At 43.9% G+C, this 19,474-nt stretch overlaps 1 protein-coding gene across 2 annotated transcripts in view; it reads right to left on the bottom strand.

Annotated features, from left to right (window-relative positions):
- Nucleotides 1-19,474, bottom strand: part of ADGRG2 (adhesion G protein-coupled receptor G2) — a 231,688-nt gene that overhangs the window by 79,772 nt on the left and 132,442 nt on the right. For both annotated transcript variants that reach the window (XM_073565881.1, XM_073565882.1), the window contains 6 exons: nt 17,798-17,857; nt 16,890-16,934; nt 11,030-11,071; nt 7,971-7,993; nt 6,897-6,925; nt 6,390-6,422 (listed from right to left, as the gene is read on the bottom strand). In XM_073565881.1, the coding sequence (XP_073421982.1) occupies nt 6,390-6,422; nt 6,897-6,925; nt 7,971-7,993; nt 11,030-11,071; nt 16,890-16,934; nt 17,798-17,857 (232 nt within the window). The remainder of the gene's footprint in view (nt 1-6,389; nt 6,423-6,896; nt 6,926-7,970; nt 7,994-11,029; nt 11,072-16,889; nt 16,935-17,797; nt 17,858-19,474) is intronic.

Here is a 19,474-nt window from a genome sequence, read left to right as displayed (position 1 = left end):
TGGACTGAGCTGTTTAAATTGGTCTAGTTTAATTGTTTTATTTCAAACAACAGAAATGTTATACATTTTGCTAATAAACCTAATTTTCAAGCGGTGTTGAATAATTTTCAATGCAACTGTAACTCCATATGCAACTATCTAGTATTTTGATTAATTGAACTACATGTTGCCTTGGTAGTGGTAGCTGCCTGGGAAATGTTTCAAGTAGATCAGGCCTGCACAACATATGGCCCGTGGGTCGCATGCGAGCTGCCGAAAGATGTGCTGCCTGCGGAGCTCTCCAGGATGCGATGGCTCCTTTTCCCCATATTCAAAATAAGGGGAGAAGTGAAAGGCTTTCTCTTGTCGGATCTGTTAGAAATAGAGGACAACGGATGCCGCATTATTAGATCCATTGCCTATTGACTCCAATGTTAAAAAAACGGATCTCGCAGAGATCTGTTAGTGAATATCGGACTAAAAAGTTGTCAGACCAACTTTTTTTCCTAAAGGTTTTCTGTTGGATCCATTAAAATGGATCATTACTGGACTTGGTCTTCAGTGGCAGAGTTTATGTGCTTAGTGATATGTTGCAATAATATCGACGTTACGTAACAGCCACAGCCAAATAGCAGAAAACTGGAGTAGCGGTGGACCTCAGAACGGGGTTTCTTTCTTTTACTTCTAAATGGTGCATTCTCCCTCCCCCAAAAACGAAAACTCCAAAAGTAATAAATAATATAGGTAAAGCTATTTTGCTATTAACGGCTGAAAGCTAATGCGCAGGGAGAGCAATAACAACAGCTCACCCACTGTGTATGGAGAGGACCAGAAGCGAGTGGCCACATTGAGAACACAACCTCACTCACCATATAGCTGCACGCCCAGGGTTGCAAAAAAGCCCTACAAGACCAATACACCACCCACCCATAGACCTCCACAACATTTTCAGGCAAACAGCACCAAACAAGCCATGGCCCCCGTTCAAAGGATCTGTCCGAAGATATAATTTATCAATGCATGTTGTAGCTTAAAAAGAACATGGTACAACAAAAAGATACTAAATTGTTAGTTGATTACTGATGGAAACAAAATTTGTTAATAATAAAGAATGGAAGAATGGCATAATGCAAATTGTTAATGTGGTCAGCATCAACAACTGCCTTGGCATAGGTGGATTATAATAAGGGCAATCTGAGCTACCGCCCAGGTTTCCGGGGGTGCCCAGGCCCCGATTGCCCTCATTACAAAGTTTTGTGCACCACCATCGGCAACGCACATATCCTGGCAGGATAGACACTAAGGGAAAACATATAGTCGATGCAGAAGTAGTTTAGGGCTTTTGCAGGGCAGCTAATAATGTGGAGTAGCTGGCCTGTTTCTCGGAACCCGAGGCTACTGGGGGCCCATGGCCAGATTTCCTAATCATGTGTAGCATGCTGGGCAGGGTGTCATCTTACAGCTCCGCTGTCTATAAAAGAAGATGACAGTGGAGCTGCAGATTCCCGTCCTCAACTTCCTGCCCGTCACTTTGTCAGTGACACAGGTGTGCGCAGGTTGATGATGTCAGCATGCAGGGCGCCTGTGTTATTTAGGAAGTTACCGTTAATGAAGAAATAAATTATGCTGTGGAGGGACGGACAGATAGTTGAGTGTGTTTTTTCCCCCAATACACAGGGGAGGGGACAATGATGGGAGTGGAGGAGAGGACAATGATGGGGATCAGGAGAGGACAATGATGGGAGTGGAGAGAGGACAATGATAAGAAATATTAATATGTGAATGGGATGTGTTCATATATATATATGGGCCATGTGTGGGCTCGTACAGTATATAGGTTGCTTTGTGGGGGCTCACACTGTGTATAGAAGGATATGTGGAGGGCCTATACTGTGTGTAGGAAGCTATGTGAGGGCTCATACTGAATCTAGGTAGCTATGTGGGGGCTCATACTGTATATAGAAGGCTATATGAGGGCTCATACAGTATATAGGGAGCTATGTGTGGGCTCATACTGTATACAGGAAGCTATATGGATGCTCTTACTGTATATAGGGAGCTATGTGCAGACTTATACTGCATATAGGAGGCTATATGGGGGTTCATACTGTATATAGTGACCTATGTCTACTAACCGTCTACTAACCTCCCTAAATCTGACATTTCCCTCTCCGTGGGTGGTACCACAATAACACCCCGGCAGCAGGCGCGCTGTCTGGGTGTTATGTTTGACACCAATCTCTCCTTCACATCCCAGATACAATCCCTTGCCCGCTCTTGCCGCTTACACCAAAAGAACATCTCTAGAATCCGCCCTTTTCTCACTATGGAAACAACAAAAACCCTCACTGTTGCATTGATCCACTCTCGCCTGGATTACTGCAACGCTCTATTAATTGGCCTCCCCGTCACTCGACTATCCCCTCTCCAGTCCATACTTAATGCAGCAGCCAGGATCGTCCATCTGGGTAATCGGTACTCGGACGCGTCCGCTCTTTGCCAGTCCTTACATTGGCTGCCCATTCATTATAGGATCCAATTCAAAGTACTTGTTCTCACCCACAAAGCTCTCCACAGTGCGGCACCCCCTTACATCTCTTCTCTCATTTCTGTCTATCGGCCTAGCCGATCGCTGCGCTCTGCAAACGACTTTCGACTAACCTCTGCACTAATCCGTACCTCCCACTCCCGACTCCAAGACTTCTCCCGTGCTGCTCCTATCCTCTGGAATGCTCTACCCCAAGAAATCAGGACTATCCACAATTTGCATAGTTTTAGGTGCTCCCTCAAAACACACCTGTTCAGAGCGGCCAATCACATTCACTAATCAAAGTCATTCTCTGTGTAAGTGTGCGTGTGTAGCCCATTCACTATCTCCATCCAGCCTTCACTCCCGCAAGATGGCTGGACCTTCATTGTAAATACACCATTGTAAATACACACCTGTACTCTGTATCTCCCTCACCTCATTGTAGATTGTAAGCTCTCACGAGCAGGGTCGTCTTATTTCGTCTTATTTTGCTTTAATTATTGTATTGTTAGCGTTATTACTTATGACTTGTGTTTTGAAACCGTTAAACTGTAAAGCGCTGCGGAATATGTTGGCGCTATATAAATAAAGATTATTATTATTATTATTATTATGTGGGCTTATACTGTATATAGGAAGCTATGTGAGGGCTCATACTGTATATAGGGAGCTATGTGAGGGCTCATACTTTAGAAGGCTATATGGGGGCTCATACTGTATATATGAAGCTATGTGGTCTTATACTGTATATAAGGAGTTATCTGGGGGCTCATACTGTATCAAGGGGGCTATGTTCGGGCTCATCTGTATCTAGGTAGTTATGTGCGGGCTCATACTTTTTATTGAGAGCTATGTGAGAGCTCATGCTGTATGAAGGAGGCTGTCCATGGACTCATACTGTATGTAGGAAGCTATATGGGAGCTCATGCTGTATATAGAGCTTTATATGGGGGCTCATACTGTATCTAGGAGTCTATATGAGGGCTCATACCATATCTTGGTAGCTATGTGGAGGCTCATACTGTATATTAGGGGCTATGTGAGGCTTCATACTGCATGTAGGGGGCTGTGTGTGGGCTCATACTGTATGTACAGGGATATGTCAGCGCTTATACTGTATATAGGGGGCTGTGTGGGGGCTCATATAGTATGTAGGGGTTATGTGAGGGCATATTGCATAGTTGTGTGAGCTGTTATCCTCATTGCAGCATGACTTAGTGTATGTGCCCACTGTCATGCTAGCGCCCCGACTACCCTTTAAGGGGCGTGACTAAGCAGCTACCTTGGTGTTCACTGGAGCCTCTGATGGTGAGGTCAGGCTTGTGCGGCAGGTAGCTGCCAGGTGCCACTCCAGGGTGGTGTCTGGCTGTGGCTGCTGATCCCACCAGGGGACGGAACGCTAGGACAGGTGCGGGCGACAGGCACGACTGGCAGACACGCAGGGCTGAGACACTGGCAGGCGGGCACGGGTGAGACACTGGCAGGCGGGCATGGCTGAGACACAAGGGGCAGGAGCTGACTCTGAAGGCACAGGGACACGGGCAGGAAAGAGTGGTGTATGGAATAGGTAGACCTATTCAGACTGGAGAAGCAGGAAGTGGAACGAGAGCGGAGCAGAACCACAAGGTTGCGGAGCGGAGAACAGAACAAAGTCACTGGTTGCTGTGCAGCGAGCTGAACCGCAGGAGTGCGGAGCAATGCGGAACCGCAGGAGTGCAGAGCAACAGCAAAACCATAGGAGTATGGAACAAAGGTAGAAACGCAGGAGTGTAGAGCAACGGCAGAACTGCAGGAGTGCGGAACCAAGGGTAGAACCACAAGGTATGCGGAGAGGAGCTGCAGCAAGAGGTTCTGCAGCAGCGAAGCCACAGAAGGGAAGCAGAGCGGAACTGCAGATATGCGGAAAGGAGCTGCAGCAAGAGGTTCTGCAGCAGCAGGAGCAGAGCAAAGCGGAACCGTAAGGAATGCGGAGATGAGCTGCAGCAAGAGATTCTGCAGCAGGAGTGGAGCAAAGCGGAACCACAAGGTATGTGGAGAGGAGCTGCAGCAAGAGGTTCTGCAGCAGCGAAGCCACAGAAGGGAAGCAGAGCGGAACTGCAGATATGAGGAAAGGAGCTGCAGCAAGATGTTCTGCAGCAGCAGGAGCGGAGCAAAGCGGAACCGCAAGGTATGCGGAGAGGAGCTGCAGCAAGAGGTTCTGCAGCAGTGGAGCAAAGCGGAACGGAGAGGAACTGCAGTAGCAGCAAGACAGAGGGAGGAAGCACAAGGGTATAAAGAGCAGGGGAGGGCAGGCCGCAGACTGGGGTACATCAGACACAGGTACAGGACGGAGTTCAGACAGGGAAAGGTATGAGACTAGGTACAGGAGCAAAGACACAGAGACCAGGATATTCTGCCACCTGGAGGGCGAACGGACAGGTACAAGGCAAGGATAGAAACAAGGACAGAGACCAGGATGTTCTGCCTCCTGGATGGCAGAACGGACAGGTACAGATACAGGTCTGGGAATCAAGCCCCCAGAGAAGGCGAAATACAGGACAGTTCAGGACCAGGCAACTCAGCAGTAAGACACTAACTGACTAAAGGCGTTGCTCAGGCAGTTTCCACCGGGTGGAGCTGCCAAAAATACCTGAAGCCTCTTGGCAATTGGCTGGGGACACCATAGGCAGGAGCATACTGATTCTATAAGAACCAGGAAGAGCAGGCGCCGCCCCCCTAGGCACGCAGCCAGGAAACATGCACAGAGCTGACAGGAGACAAGAGGCATCCAGCACAGAGCCAGCAGCAGACAGAACTCACAGCATGGCCCGGAGTAGTGAGTAAGTTGGTTTGTAAGGTAGGTGGGGGATTGGAGGCCATGCAGTGATGCCAGCAGCGTTATTACACCCACGATCTGTGAGTAGCAGTGCTTTGGACGCAGCGTATTTTCACTGCGTCGAAAAAGCTGCGCTCTAATGACTGCAGGTAAATTCGCATGTGTCCACTGAACCATGCAGATTTTCCGCATTCAATACATTTCTATTGGTGAAGTTTCTGTTGCGGAGACCGGTGTCAATTGTTGAAAAATATTAATAATACGCCTCAGCCCACTAGTATCTACATTGTATATATTTATATATGTTCATTACATATTATCTGATCACCTATAGAGTATGCCTGGTCAGTTAGAGTAGTGGTAGAAATACAAAGGGGAAGTCGGCGAGATGCGGGGGCGCCATACCATTTCAACTTCGGGTGTCAAGCCAACCTCCACTGTCAGGAAGGGAATTGTGATGGGCAAAACTAGTCTCCCCTCATTTGTGCTCTCTTTTTTAAATCACTGTTTTTCTGTGCAAAAATGTGTGCATTTATGTCTTTATGTATTGGGTTTTTAAACTAACTAAATATAGAGAAATGATATTTTTTTTTGTTATGGTTTATATCTCTAAGTGTCTCATAGGTTGATCACTTTGGCTGTTGATTGGGGGGGGCATTCTGAGGACTCATATTGTATGTAGGGGGCTATGTGGGGCCTCATACTGTATATAGGGGGGCCTGCGCCTTCCAAACTGCCTGGGGTCCTGGCTACTATTAATTCATCCCTGTGCCTTGGTACAGTGGTTTGCCTTTCTTCAAATATGTTAATTTAGCCATTTTTTTAAACTTTAAAATGATTAAGCATATGCTAATCTATATAGTAAAAACTAGATGTTTCCGGCTTTTTTATCTTTTTTTAAAGCAATTCGATCTTTAAACTCTTCATTAAAGTAATTCTTTTGAAATGACGAGCTGTAGCTCTACTCAATAGACATAGACTACTTTGTGAAGCAATATGTAAATTAAAACTTGACAATAATATTCATGTACTAGGTACTGAATAAAAGGATATAATTATACTTACATGACACCAGTAAGGTTAAATAAGATTTTAATTCTGATAGGAAACAAGCAAATCAATGTGTTAATTATTCAGTCTTTTGATCCATAAAATCCTCTACACCAACATACTACTGTAGCAGACTGCACACTGTATGTGAAAATCTCCAGGCGCTTATATACATTTACAGCTGACTCAGGTTTGTGCCTACGTCCTTATCAAAACTTATTTTTCATTTAAAAAAGACCCTTCTAGTCTAAATAAGACCTGCAATGATGCCATTCATTGATCCACTTAATTCTAGTACTTCTAGTTTATTATGATAGAGAACTACTGTATTGTCGGTACGATTGGTTACTCTACACCTGCGTCAGACAGGACAGCGCAGTCTGCAGCGCGACTATTGTCAAAAATATCAGAACCCTGAAAATGTCTTTTCATAAATGGATTCATGACACCAGAGTAATCCGAGACCAGGCCTCGCACCACCATACCAAAAACGTTTAAAAAAGAGTAAATGATGCCACTTACTTGTTTACATCAATTGGCAGCATGCAAGGCTGTAAAGAAATTAGGAACAAGTTTACTTTTCATAAATGAATGGAATATATATTTATGGACATAACAGATTTACATCACAATCACACAGATTATATGCATGATCCCTTAAAAGGTTGCTAACTATGCATTATGCATAATAGGACAAGTCCTGGTTCCTTAAGCCTTTGGGCAATATAGCAGCTCACATAAAAAATATCTGGAGACGGGAGTACGTAGTGGAACCAAACTTCCTGAGCGCTCATTCAGACCTACATTTTTTGTGTATAAGGCATGTTCACAGGGTGAGCCTGCCTCGTACCCGGCAGATAATGGCTATAACACACCGCCAGGACTTGTCTCTAACAGCTGCAGGAGGAGCGAAATGAGTGTTAATATGTTAAATGCCACTGTCAATATCTGAAGCATCTCAGCATGACGGCATGAGGGTTCATCATTCTATGCGCCTATCGGCTGCTCTGCGACTTGATTGTAGGTCGGCCGATGGGTTGCATTAACAACGACGGATCTGTTGTAGACCTCCATTCCTCACATTAAGGAGCTCCTTTGAAACCCAGCCTAAAGCATAAAGCTGGGTTTCAAAGTAGACCGTGATTTTTGCTGTATATAGCACAAGCCATCAGACAATCACAGGTTCAAGTTCCCTATGGAGACTACTATACACAGTAAAAAAAAAAGGTTTTAAAAAATATATCTCTCCTCTTTTCCCCATTAACATTTTTTTTTAAAAAACGTACAAAAAATTCTCGTACATGGTATTGCCATGTCCATAACAGTCTGATGAAAATTTAAAATGAATTAACCCCATCCGTAAACACTGTAAACACCAAAATTGTGTTTTTTGATCACGGCAACACTCCCCAAACAATACTGTAAGATCAAAACTTCATATGTTGATCTCAGATGCTACTCAAAAATTGACATGTCTTTGATTTCTTTGCGCATATCCAGTCCAGCCTATCATGTGGTAAATTCTTACATCTACACAATATGTTTTTATTCTCAAGAGTAGGAATCAGAAAAAAAACTCTGAATAACAAACCTTACCTCTTTCAGTGTTATCTCATAAACTGCAAGAAATAAAACATGCATACAATTACTTTAAACATTGCAGTGGAAGATATAGCAAAAGAAAAAATCTACAGGGATGCAACTGAGATATCATATAATGCTGCTTCTTATACAGTATTTAGAGTGGTCTCGTGGCTCTTGCTTCCTGATCAGGCTGCGGCAGAGGTTACCAGAAGCCCCCAGTTGGAAAAGGAAGCCTGGAGACCACCGTACGTTAATATATATATATATATATATATATATATTGTGATAAAACACTCCGGGATCGGCTTTGCTGGGGTCAAAGGTCACGTGCGTTCCGCATGAAACTCAGGCGCAGAGCTGGGATTCGGGTGTAACCGACCCTGGGTCAGGTTTATTAACGGTGAAAGCAATGCAAAAGGAAATAAAACATAAAACAAATCCTTGCCTGTCCGGCACTAACTAAACAATGGACAACCTAACTACCAACTGGCGGGCTTCTCCCGTCCAGCCAAACCACAGTTGCAGTGGGCACTGCTTTCACTCACGTATGTGTCTCTCACACAAACAAGCTCTCTGTGTTCCCAGGCTGAGACACTCACACAACCACCTTGCATCCTTTTATATCCACCTCCCATTATCCATTAGTAAGCAGGTGCGATACTGACCAGACTAGGCCACATAGGAAAGGAATCTGGGCGAGATATACCTGCCCTCATCCACTATTCCCACATGATTCTCACAATATATATATATATATATATATATATATATATATATATATATATATATATATATATTGCTTCATTTAAACATAGCCATGTGTCCATTTTTTTTAATAATGGAGAAACCTAAGTCTACTTGTCTAACACTGGTCATTAATAAATGATTTACTTAAAAGGAAGCTATCATCAGTAAATGATCTATTTATAAATCAAGTTCTTGTGATAAATATTTTTCAAAATATTTTTGGCACTTTTTTCATATTATGATTTTAATTATAAAACAAAATTAGTATTCTTGGAATTTTGGAATTTTCACAATGGCCACTAGGGCTTTTCTAGACTCTAATGTCCTGCTATACAAGGAAACAACACATGGACATTAGCCAGGATGTACAGGCTCTGACCATATCTTTCGTATTAAGCATTTAATGAGAATGTGCAAAAGTCATTATGAAGGGGACAAGGATCAGCTGTGATTGGTGAAATCTTTGTTATCAGTTGTTTATAGAGGTGTTACTTGTCATTGTAATTCTACCTCTGCTGATAAGGAAACCTTTATGACAACTGTTCCTGCAGTCAAAGAAAGTACAAGTCTAAAGGCCCCGTTACACACAGCGATCTCTCTGTGTGTGACATCCAGCAGCGACCGGCCCCCCTGCCGGGTATCGCTGATCATGCTGGATCGTCCTGGGCCATTTTTTCATCGCTGGTCTCCCGCTGGCCAGCGCGCATCGGTGCGTGTGGCAGCGGGAGGCAGCGATGAGCGACGCTGCACGCTGGAATCCAACGTAAACATCGGGTTTCTAAGAGCCGCGGGGCTCTTAGAAACCCAATGCTTACCCTAGATACCAGCGTGCACTGCAGGCAGGGCAGGAGGTGGAGGCAGGGCGGCACACAGACAGACCGGAGTAGCAGATAGCAGAGCTACTCCGGTCTGTCTGTGCGCCGCTCTGCCTCCACCTCCCGCCCTGCCTGCAGTGCACGCTGGTATCTAGGGTAAACATCTGGTTTCTAAGAGCCCTGCGGCTCTTAGAAACCCGATGATTATGTTGGATACCAGCGTGCTCGCTGGTCCTGATCGCTGGAGGGGCTGTCTATGTGACAGCTCGCCAGCGATCAGCCTAACATGTCCCAGCGATCCCATCCATGTCGGATCGTTGGTGGGATCGCTGGGACATCGTTATGTGTAACGGGGCCTTTAAAAAAGCCCTAGTGGCTACTATGGAAATTAGAAGCAGAGTAGACAGGGATGGGAGAGGATAACTGCATCTGCAGAAGTGTTTGTAATGAGACAAGTTCTATTCTGTTGTAATGTCTCTGCCCACACTGACTGCTATAAGATGAAAGCTTAAGAAGTGTTAGTAATCATTAATCTCTACACTCCTGGATACCAGAGAAGAGAGCAATTGGTGAGTATATTAACACACTGACACTACACTGCACTAACATCAACCCAGGTTTAAGGAAAAAAAGTTAATTGGAGTGCTTCTCTAAGTGTACCACAATACACAGTATCTCCAGCTGTTTTCAGAAAAGTTGTGGAAATCAGTATGTAGAAAGTGATATAGCATCTGCAAGAATCAAGTGTTGCATTTATTGTAATTAGTGAAAAATACGAGTGAGCGAGTTTAAAAACATCAAATATGTAGGAGACACCGGGCCTAAACCTTTCCAACCCATACTGGATTCTTAATCATTATGATCATTATTATTAAGAGCCATGTGTAAGTTCAAAACTCATAGGCCCGGTGTCTTCTACATATTCATGATAATTAAGAGCCTTGTATGTATCAGTTCAAACTGCATCGACCCGGTGTCCCCTACACATTTGATGTTTTTAAAGGGAACCTTTCAGGTCAGAAAAACATGTCAATTCTTTCTGCGGATTCCGCTGCGGTTTGCCACCTATTCCATTGTCCAGGTGTCAAACCGCTGGCCAATCCGCAGGTAAAACCGCAGGTCATTTTAGCTGCGGTTTTACCTGCGGATCCGCAGATACAAATCCGCGGGTGAATCCGCAGCGTGTGCACATAGCCTTAACCTGCAGATTTGTAAAGGGGGCGAGTAACCCGATATCTGCAGGTTAATATCATTATCCGACCTGAAAAGTGTGCCCTAATAGCGCACATAACACCATGAAATGTAAACTAGATAACACAATTAATATCAAAACACCCATAAATCTAAGTGTGTGGCTAGTAACAGAAATTATTTACGTACAAGAAAAATACACATTAGGTTATTTAAGCGAAAAGTATTACCTCCATTATTTTCTCCATCCATTCAAAGTGCCAAATTAAAATTTACACATAGACTATTTTTGCTCTGGTATCAATATAAGGAACATACCTGTGCCGTGATCACAAGATATATTGCAAAAATCCATTTGAACTGTAAATAAGATTTGAACAAATCCATGATTAGAAGAGGTAAAATTCAGAGGTACTGACAGAAGTAATATCGTACATTCTTTCTTTAAAGAGTAACCAGTGTTTTAATTTTTACTTCAGAAATTAATAGCACATATGAAAATAAGCAACTTTGCAATATATGTTCTCAGAGAAATCGGCCTCTTTCTCTGCCAGAATCGATCATTCATTTTCATAATTGTCAATTCCCGGGTAAAATCGGTATCAGTAGGAGAATTCCAGATTTTATCCTGGAATTGACAATTTTTAAAATTAAAGTTCAGTCCTATTAGAGAAAGCAGATTTATCTGATAAGATATAACGGTTTCGCTTTAAAAACATTGTCCACTAGCCCAGCTCAGTTACTGTTTTTGCCCTAGTGATGAGCGAGTGTACTCGGTATAGCGTTATCCGAGCATGCTCGGGTGTTTATCCAAATATTGCGGGGATAATATGGCTGCATGATTCATGGCTGTTAGTCAGCTGCAACACATGAAGAGATTGCCTGTTTGTTAGGCAATCTCTGCATTTTTTTCCCGTTTTCAAGTACACTATATGGTAAAGCCAATGGTGTCGTTCAAAAGTCGAACTCGTCCCGCAAACAACAAACCCTCACATGGCCATATTGACTGAAAAACAAAAAAGTTATGACTCTGGGAAGAAAGGGAGCAAAAAACAGAAATGCAAAATCGAAAAAGGGCTGCGGAGTGAATGGGCTAACAGCTGCATGTCATGCAGCCCGGGGACTGGAACCTACACTACAGGCCCTGCAATACTCAGATAACATCCGATCATGCTCGGATAACGTTATATCCGAGCACTATCACTCATTACTAATAATGACCTTAAAGTTCCCATTTACCTTTTCTGCCAGTTTCATATTTTATACCTTCCTTTGTCCTGACATCAGTTCTGCTCTCAAAGCCATTATTTTCTCTTCAGGTTCCCCTGCTCTCTTCCCATAATCCCTTGTGCTGGGCTGCAAGCCAGCTGTGAGCACACCACCTGCAACCCTGCCTACACCCATCCCTCTCCTCATCCAGTGTAAGGCTGAGTTCACACGTGGCGTTTTTTTCGTGTTTCCGCGGCGGTTTTAACCATGCGATTTTGCAGCGAAAACACGAAAAATAAGCATCCCATGCATTCCTATGGGATTCCGCAATGCTGTGCTAATGCTGCGGTTTTTACCGCGGCGGAATCGCTTCGCGGTAAAAAAACGCAGCATGCTCATTAATTTTGCGGAATCGCGGCGATCCCGCACCCATAGGAATGCATTGTTCTGCTTACGTTCCGCATGTGGCTGTGCCCACCATGCGAAAAGTAAGCAGAACAATTGCGGATGGTACCCACGGTCCAGAGGAGAGGAGACTGTCCTCCGGGCTTTGGGTACCATATCCCTATAAAAAATAGAATTTAAAATAAAAAATATTGTTATTCTCACCTTCCGACGTCCCGCGCAGCCTTCCCGCCTCTCTCCACGCTCCCGTTCCCAGTACCCAGTACTAAATGCCAGTGATGACGTCTGTTCTCGCGGGATTGCGAAGTCTCGTGGTCATTCGCACAATGTCATCGCGAATTACCGCGAGATGTCGCGATCCCGCGAGAACGCACATCATCGTGGGTATTTATGCAAAGGATTACTGGGAACGGGAGCGTGGAGAGAGGCGGGAAGGCTGCGCGGGACGTTGGAAGGTAAGAATAACACCATTTTTTTTTTTTAAATTATTTTTTACATTTTATCTTTTACTACTGATGCTGCATAGGCGGCCTCAGTAGTAAAAAGTTGGTCACACTTGTCAAACACTGTTTGACGAGTGTGACCAACCTGTCAATCAGTTCTCCAAGCGATGCTACAGATCGCTTGGAAAACGCTAGCATTTTGCAAGCTAATTATGCTTGCAAAATGCTAGTTTTTCCGCGGGAAAATCGCAGGAATTTAAAATGCGATTTTCCCGCGGAATGGAATTCCGGAACTCTCGCGGTAATTTCCGTGAGAGTTCCGCTATGTGTGAACCCAGCCTAACACATAGCCCGAGTACAAGCTCCTATACAGGACATTGTTACAGGGAACAGAAGTAATAGAGGTACAGAGCAGTGTATGTAAACATAACTATCTATATGTCCTGTTGTACACATACAGATACAAGGGAGAGCCCTGCAGGTAGAAATGTGCCTGCAGCAATGAGCACAGGAGCAGTGTGAGCACTGCTGAATAGAGCCTAGCGCACCCACGCGGCAAGCTATCAGTTTCCAGAGTTCGTAACTCAGGGAGATTTTTGACATGATATCAAAAGAAGTCAGAGGACTCTCAGCCACAGATCCTGTCACCAAGGGAGCAGCTTAGGTTATAGAAGGATTTGAGAAAGCAAGGTATTTAATAAAGTGCTTATCTTTGACAGTTCACATGAAAGGGATTTGTAAAGTACTGGCCAAATCCTACAATGAAAAGCTTTCCTTATCTTCCAGGAAGAGATCTGATCCTAGCCTTAAGGCCTTTTTACATTTATCGATGCACCAGCGATCCCGACCACGATACGACCCGGTCAGGATCGCTGGTGCATCGCTAAATGATTGCTAGTGCAGATCTCACAGCGATGCAGCAGCGATACAGCGGACGATACTTGCCTTTCAGATGCGGCGATCCTGACATCCTCCCGCCCGCGTCCACACGTCGCTTGTCAGCGCCACAGGAAGCCCAGCAGGAAGCGCCCGACGAGAAATGGAGCTGGCCGATCTAGCGCGATCAGCGATGGACAGCAGGGGAGCCGGTCGGAGGTAAGTATCACATGTAGCGATATCGCTAGCACGTCACAAAATCGGTGACGTTATAGCGATATTGCTAGCGATATCGCTATGTGTAAAACCCCCTTTAGCACAAAGCATGCTTGGAGCCCTAAAGACTAATGCAGACGTCCTTGGAGCCCTAAACACTAATGCAGACGTCCATGCAAATATTTCCGATCTTGGAATGCAATGCTCTCTTCTGACCTGAGTATAACAGCCTCATAGAAATACATGAAGTTGCCATGCTGCGGTCGGGAGACCGTCCATGGATCGGAACGATTTGCACGACATCTACATGAGCCCTAAGGTTGGGAGTAATGATGATGGTGCAGGTGACTACCACATCACTATCACACAATGAAAATTATGGTTGTGATTTTGTTAGGTGTATATTGTTAAAAATGTTTGTAGATTGCCAATATTTTATGAAAAAGTCAGGAGGTGTCAAACACATGTGCATGTAAGTCAGGAAATCTATGTGTGCTCAGGAGTCATGTGTAATGCATACCAGTTATTGGTAGGAAAACTGGCACTACTGAACTGGTATACTCTTAGTGCTACACTAGACAAACTTAGACAATACACCATTACATTTCTACTAAACATTCTCCTTACTATGGGTGCTGTTTTTTTAATCCACCTCTTAGTTACTCAATGGAATGAACTTCTCTAAGTTACACCCTATCATGAGACTGAGATGCAGTATTGTGAAATTATAGGGATGTGGACTATCTTACCCTGTTTCTGCCCTTGAAGACAACAGATGCACTGTGTGAATACCGTCGTGTGATTTCAAATTTGAAGAAATGTGTGTCCAATGTAACGTGATAATGTATTATGATGATGTACAGAATATAAGATGTTAATGCATAATGTGAACATAGCATAAGGGTAAGCTTAGGACAGCATAGAATATAGCATAAGCAAAATAAGTTAGAATGTAGATAGGGAATGGTTAAGCTTATGATTAGCCCAATGGGTGGACCCTAGTGCTGATAAGAATGGGGCACTTCATGGTTAGAGTAAGATCAGGGCTAGCCAGTGAAGTGTGGAGTGGAGTTCAAGTTCAGGTGTAGTGGTGGGTTGTTAGGGGCAGCATGGGCCAAACATTCAGGGCAGTGGGCAGCCAAACGGAGATCCCTGATGGACATTGCAACAGAGTCTGGAGCCTAGGGCTCGGGCCAGGTACCATGGAGCGGGCCTACTCTTCTGACATCACGCGGTCAGTGGACATGGAGTTGCATGAGGTGCAGGTGGCCGGTCCCAGGTGCAATGCCAGAATGGACAACGAATCCCTAAGGCTGATGGAGTCAGCAGGCTCGGGAGTAGTCCAGAATGAATGTGTGGCAGAACCGAAGAGGAGTTGTGTTGAGGAGGAAGAAAGTCTGCATTGCTGTGCCCTATCCCATCTGTACCCGCCTGATGAACTTGGACTTTTTTTTGTAAAAGTTTGACTGTTCCAAAGAACCTGATGTCCCATTGAATGTGGCAGCTCCTGAGGACGGAAGTCTGGAGGCAGAGGAGGCCTGTGGCCTACAAGTGAGTGTGATGCACCTCTTGCAACACACTAGGACACCCATTGTATGTAAGTTGCCAGAGTGCAACCGGACAGCAGCTCGGTCACGACTAATGCTCTACAGCACTTTACAAAATTGAAAAAGAACTGCCTTTAACTTTGTGAAATCCCTACTGGAAGAATCTTTCCTGTACAGGAAGGGAAATTATCTCAATAAACTGTTGTTTTTTTGTTTTTTTTTGAGTTGATCAATTTTTTGTGGAATAAGCCACACAGTCTGCTTTAAATGTTAATCTTGATTGTGCAGATATGCACTGTGCCTGATAGGGTACGACACCAGCACTACATACCGTAATATTGTAGACACAAAGCACCAGATAAGTCTGGTGTTCCAGGGAAACCTATACATTTGGATTACCCTATGATGACTGTACAAGCCAGTACTCCTCAAAAAATGCAAATCAAGTAATCGCTATCAGGCCTGTGAAAGAGGAAGTTCAGTTTTAAACTCCTTTTCTTGCTTCTGATGTACAGCCATAGCTTTCCTTCAGCTGCCACTAGTGTGAGCAAATAGATAGTTTTACAGCTGTCACTGAGTTACTTAGAAGCGGCACCAATCCATATGTTGGAAGTTCTCTTTATTTGTGGTGGAAGAGAGTTTTATCGTATACTGAAATCCAATCACTACGAGAATGGAAGAAAGTGGGTACTTCATCACCAAACATAATTTTGTCAAAAAAACAACAGTTTTAATAGTTTAAAGGACCCCAACAATGCTTCCAGTCAGTGCAGTTCTGGCACCCAAGACTAGATATGTTATCAAGATTCGTGCTAACTGAATAGCCGGGCTATTCCCCCTCACTCTTAGACATGCCACCCATTCCTCCAACCAGATTTACGCAGTATCCTGCCCTTTCCCCAGCCATGTTCTCTCCTCTTCTTTAACATCACTCGCTTCTCCTACTAGCCCCATCAATCATAGCACTGGCCTTAAAAGCAATACAATTATGTAATATACCTCTCATACCTCCCACCAGCAACATCTTTGCCTCTCATTCATTCTCCCACTACTTTAGCGATGGATCAAGCTGAACTGTGCTCATGAATGTACTGTGGTTTCTTCTGAGGCAAGGCATCTTCTGCCTTGTGCGTGGTGAACTAGAAGATGGTGGCATTTTAGAAAAGGTTTCCTGTCCCCATGCTGCTTTTATTGTGATATTATTAATTTATCATGAGAAAAACCATTTAGTCTCCATGAAAACATCAGAGTACGTTTGTCAGAAATTTTAGCTGGTGGAGATTTTCTCCTTTGGTGTTTTTCTATGGTCGCCATGATTTCTGTGCATGTCTCTGACACAAGCCCACTGTCAGATTTTTATCACTAAACGTTTAATAAACCATGATGATGCTTTCCACAAGGTCATATGTTCTTTATCACATCTTCAATCAGGTCATATGCTTTTTTGGTTACATGCTCCACTTCGGCGATAAAACAACTTACAGTTCTTATAGACATTGGTGTCATTCAAGGAACAATTCACACTTCCTAGAATGATACAATAATGGAACAATTTTAATGAATGTCACATACAACGTGTCATAAAACATTGCTACAGATAGATGTATGGCTCAGACAGAATATGTGGCCTAGTTTCATCTTAACATTTTAAGACTCTGATATACTAAATATGTTTTCTTATCTGTGACATCTTTGTGGTCAGGAGCTTCTAATAAATACTGTACTCTTAAGATAAATGTTATAAGATAATAAGCGAGTTACTTTTTAGGCTACGTTTACACAATGAGTATTGGGTAAGTTTTTGATATTGCAGATTTTATGCAGCATTTCTGTGCCTATTAGATAAATTAGGTTCCTTGTATTTTTTTCATTTAGTTTTCGAGTGCGATTTTTTTACATGAGTTTTTATCACATTTTTTTAGCTGGGGTTTTTGTCTGTTTTTGGCCAGTGATGTTTTAAATAAAACTGCTATGTTTTGAATGCATCATTAGCTTTACTAAAAACTCTATTGATAAAGTCATGTGCAGATTACATGCGATTTTAGTGTGCAGAAACACATTAAAAACATTTATGTATTTTTAAAGGCAGTGGATTTTCCTCAGCTCCTTCATTGTCTGTGGGGAAAATCCACACAAAAAAACACATATTTAATGCAGAAGCTGACATTTTGAAGATTTTAAAATGCTCCTCAGGTTTGTTTCCATAATGTAAAAATAAAAAAGCACAGTGGTCATAAGATTTCTATAAATTCCATTCACTTCCATTTGCTCAGTGAAAGTATGCAGCATCAAAGATGCATCAACTCATTGTGAGAACTGAGCCTAACACGGCAACAGAGATTTTTTATGAAGCAGTAAATTAATGGGATACTAATATACAACTCACATACCTGCTGTCACATTTAATGAAACAGTACCGGACGGCATGGTAAATGTTTCATTGCTGAAAACTAAATAAAAACAAATCACAGAATTGCATGAAATATCACATAAATACTAGTACATGACACGGTTGCACATTTATCTATCAGGTGTGTATGAGGACTAACTCAATGCTATGCTTAAAGATGGTATAGTTTAAAGGGGTGTTCCCATCTTCAAGATCCTATCCCAATATGCAGTAGGTGTAATAACAGGATTTTGGCTGCTTACCGTAAAATCTGTTTCTCAGAGTCTTCATTGGGGGACACAGAAACCGTGGGTGTGTGCTGCTGTCACTAGGAGGTTGACACTATGCATGAAAAAAAGTTAACTCCGCCTCCGCAGTATACACCCCTCCGACCGGCTGTAGGACAATCAGTTAGTAAAAAGCAGTAGGAGGAGACATAATCATGTAAGTCATCATATATTCATTACACTAAATAAAATCATGGGAGGGCGCTGTGTCCCCCAATGAAGACTCTGAGAAACAGATTTTACGGTAAGCAACCAAAATCCTGTTTTCTCTTTCGTCTCATTGGGGGACACAGAAACCGTGTTACGTCCAAAAGCAGTCCCTGGAGTGGGAAAAGACAGAAACTTCCTTCAGGTCGGAGAACTCACCACTGCCGCCTGCAAGATTCTTCTGCCTAGGCTGGCGTCCGCTGAAGCATAGGTATGGACCTTATAGAACCTCGAAAAGGTATGCACGGACAACCATGTGGCAGCCTTGCACAACTGCATAGCTGATGCCCTGTTGTGTACCGCCCAGGAGGCGCCCACCGCCCGGGTTGAATGGTCCTTGACCCCAGCAGGGGACACCCTGTCCTTCACCCAGTAGGCTTCCAGAATTGCCATTCTGATCCAGCAGGCAATTGTTGCCTTAGAGGCCGGCAGGCCTCTTCACACCCCATTGAGGATAACAAAGAGCGAGTCCGCCTTCCTGAAGGGAGCGGTCCGGGCCAGAGAGATCCTTATCGCCCTGACCAGGTCTAGCTTATTCAAAGAACGCTCCAGACGATGGGTTGGAGCGGGACAAAATGACGGAAGGATTATATCCTCGTTCAGGTGGAAGGTCAATACCACCTTGGGAAGAAAGTTGGGAGGAGGCCGCAAAACAACCTTGTCCTGGTGCATAATTAGGAATGGAGGGCGACAGGACAATGCCGATAATTCTGAAACCCGCCTAATAGAGGTGATGGCTATGAGAAATACCACCTTCCAGGACAACAAAGACATGGGAGCTTCCTGGAGGGGTTCGAAGGGTGAACCTGTCAAGGCTTCCAAGACCAAGTTAAGATCCCATGGAGCCATAGGAGATCTGTAAGGAGGGGCCGCATGTGCCACTCCTTGCAGAAAGGTCTTAACCTGTAAGCGGGAGGCCAAATTTCTTTGAAAAAGAATATAGAGAGCGGATACCTGGCCGTTCAAGGAACTCAGGGCCACACTCCCATCTAACACTGCCTGGAGAAAAGCTAGGACAGATGGCAGGGAACAGGGCATAGGTGTGATGTGATTATTCTCACACCAGCCAAAATAGGCCTTCCAGGCACGATAATAGACCCTGGAAGAGGATGGCTTCCTAGCCTGGATCATTGTATTAATGACTCGGTCCGAAAAACCCGCTGCTCTCAGTATTGTGGTTTCAA

This window comes from Dendrobates tinctorius, unplaced genomic scaffold, assembly GCF_039654945.1.
Source record: "Dendrobates tinctorius isolate UK_male_01 unplaced genomic scaffold, ASM3965494v1 ptg000016l, whole genome shotgun sequence".
NCBI classification, from domain to species: Eukaryota; Metazoa; Chordata; class Amphibia; order Anura; family Dendrobatidae; genus Dendrobates; species Dendrobates tinctorius.
Note: the sequence above shows the minus strand (reverse complement) of the source record. Positions and strands in the feature narration are given on the sequence as shown.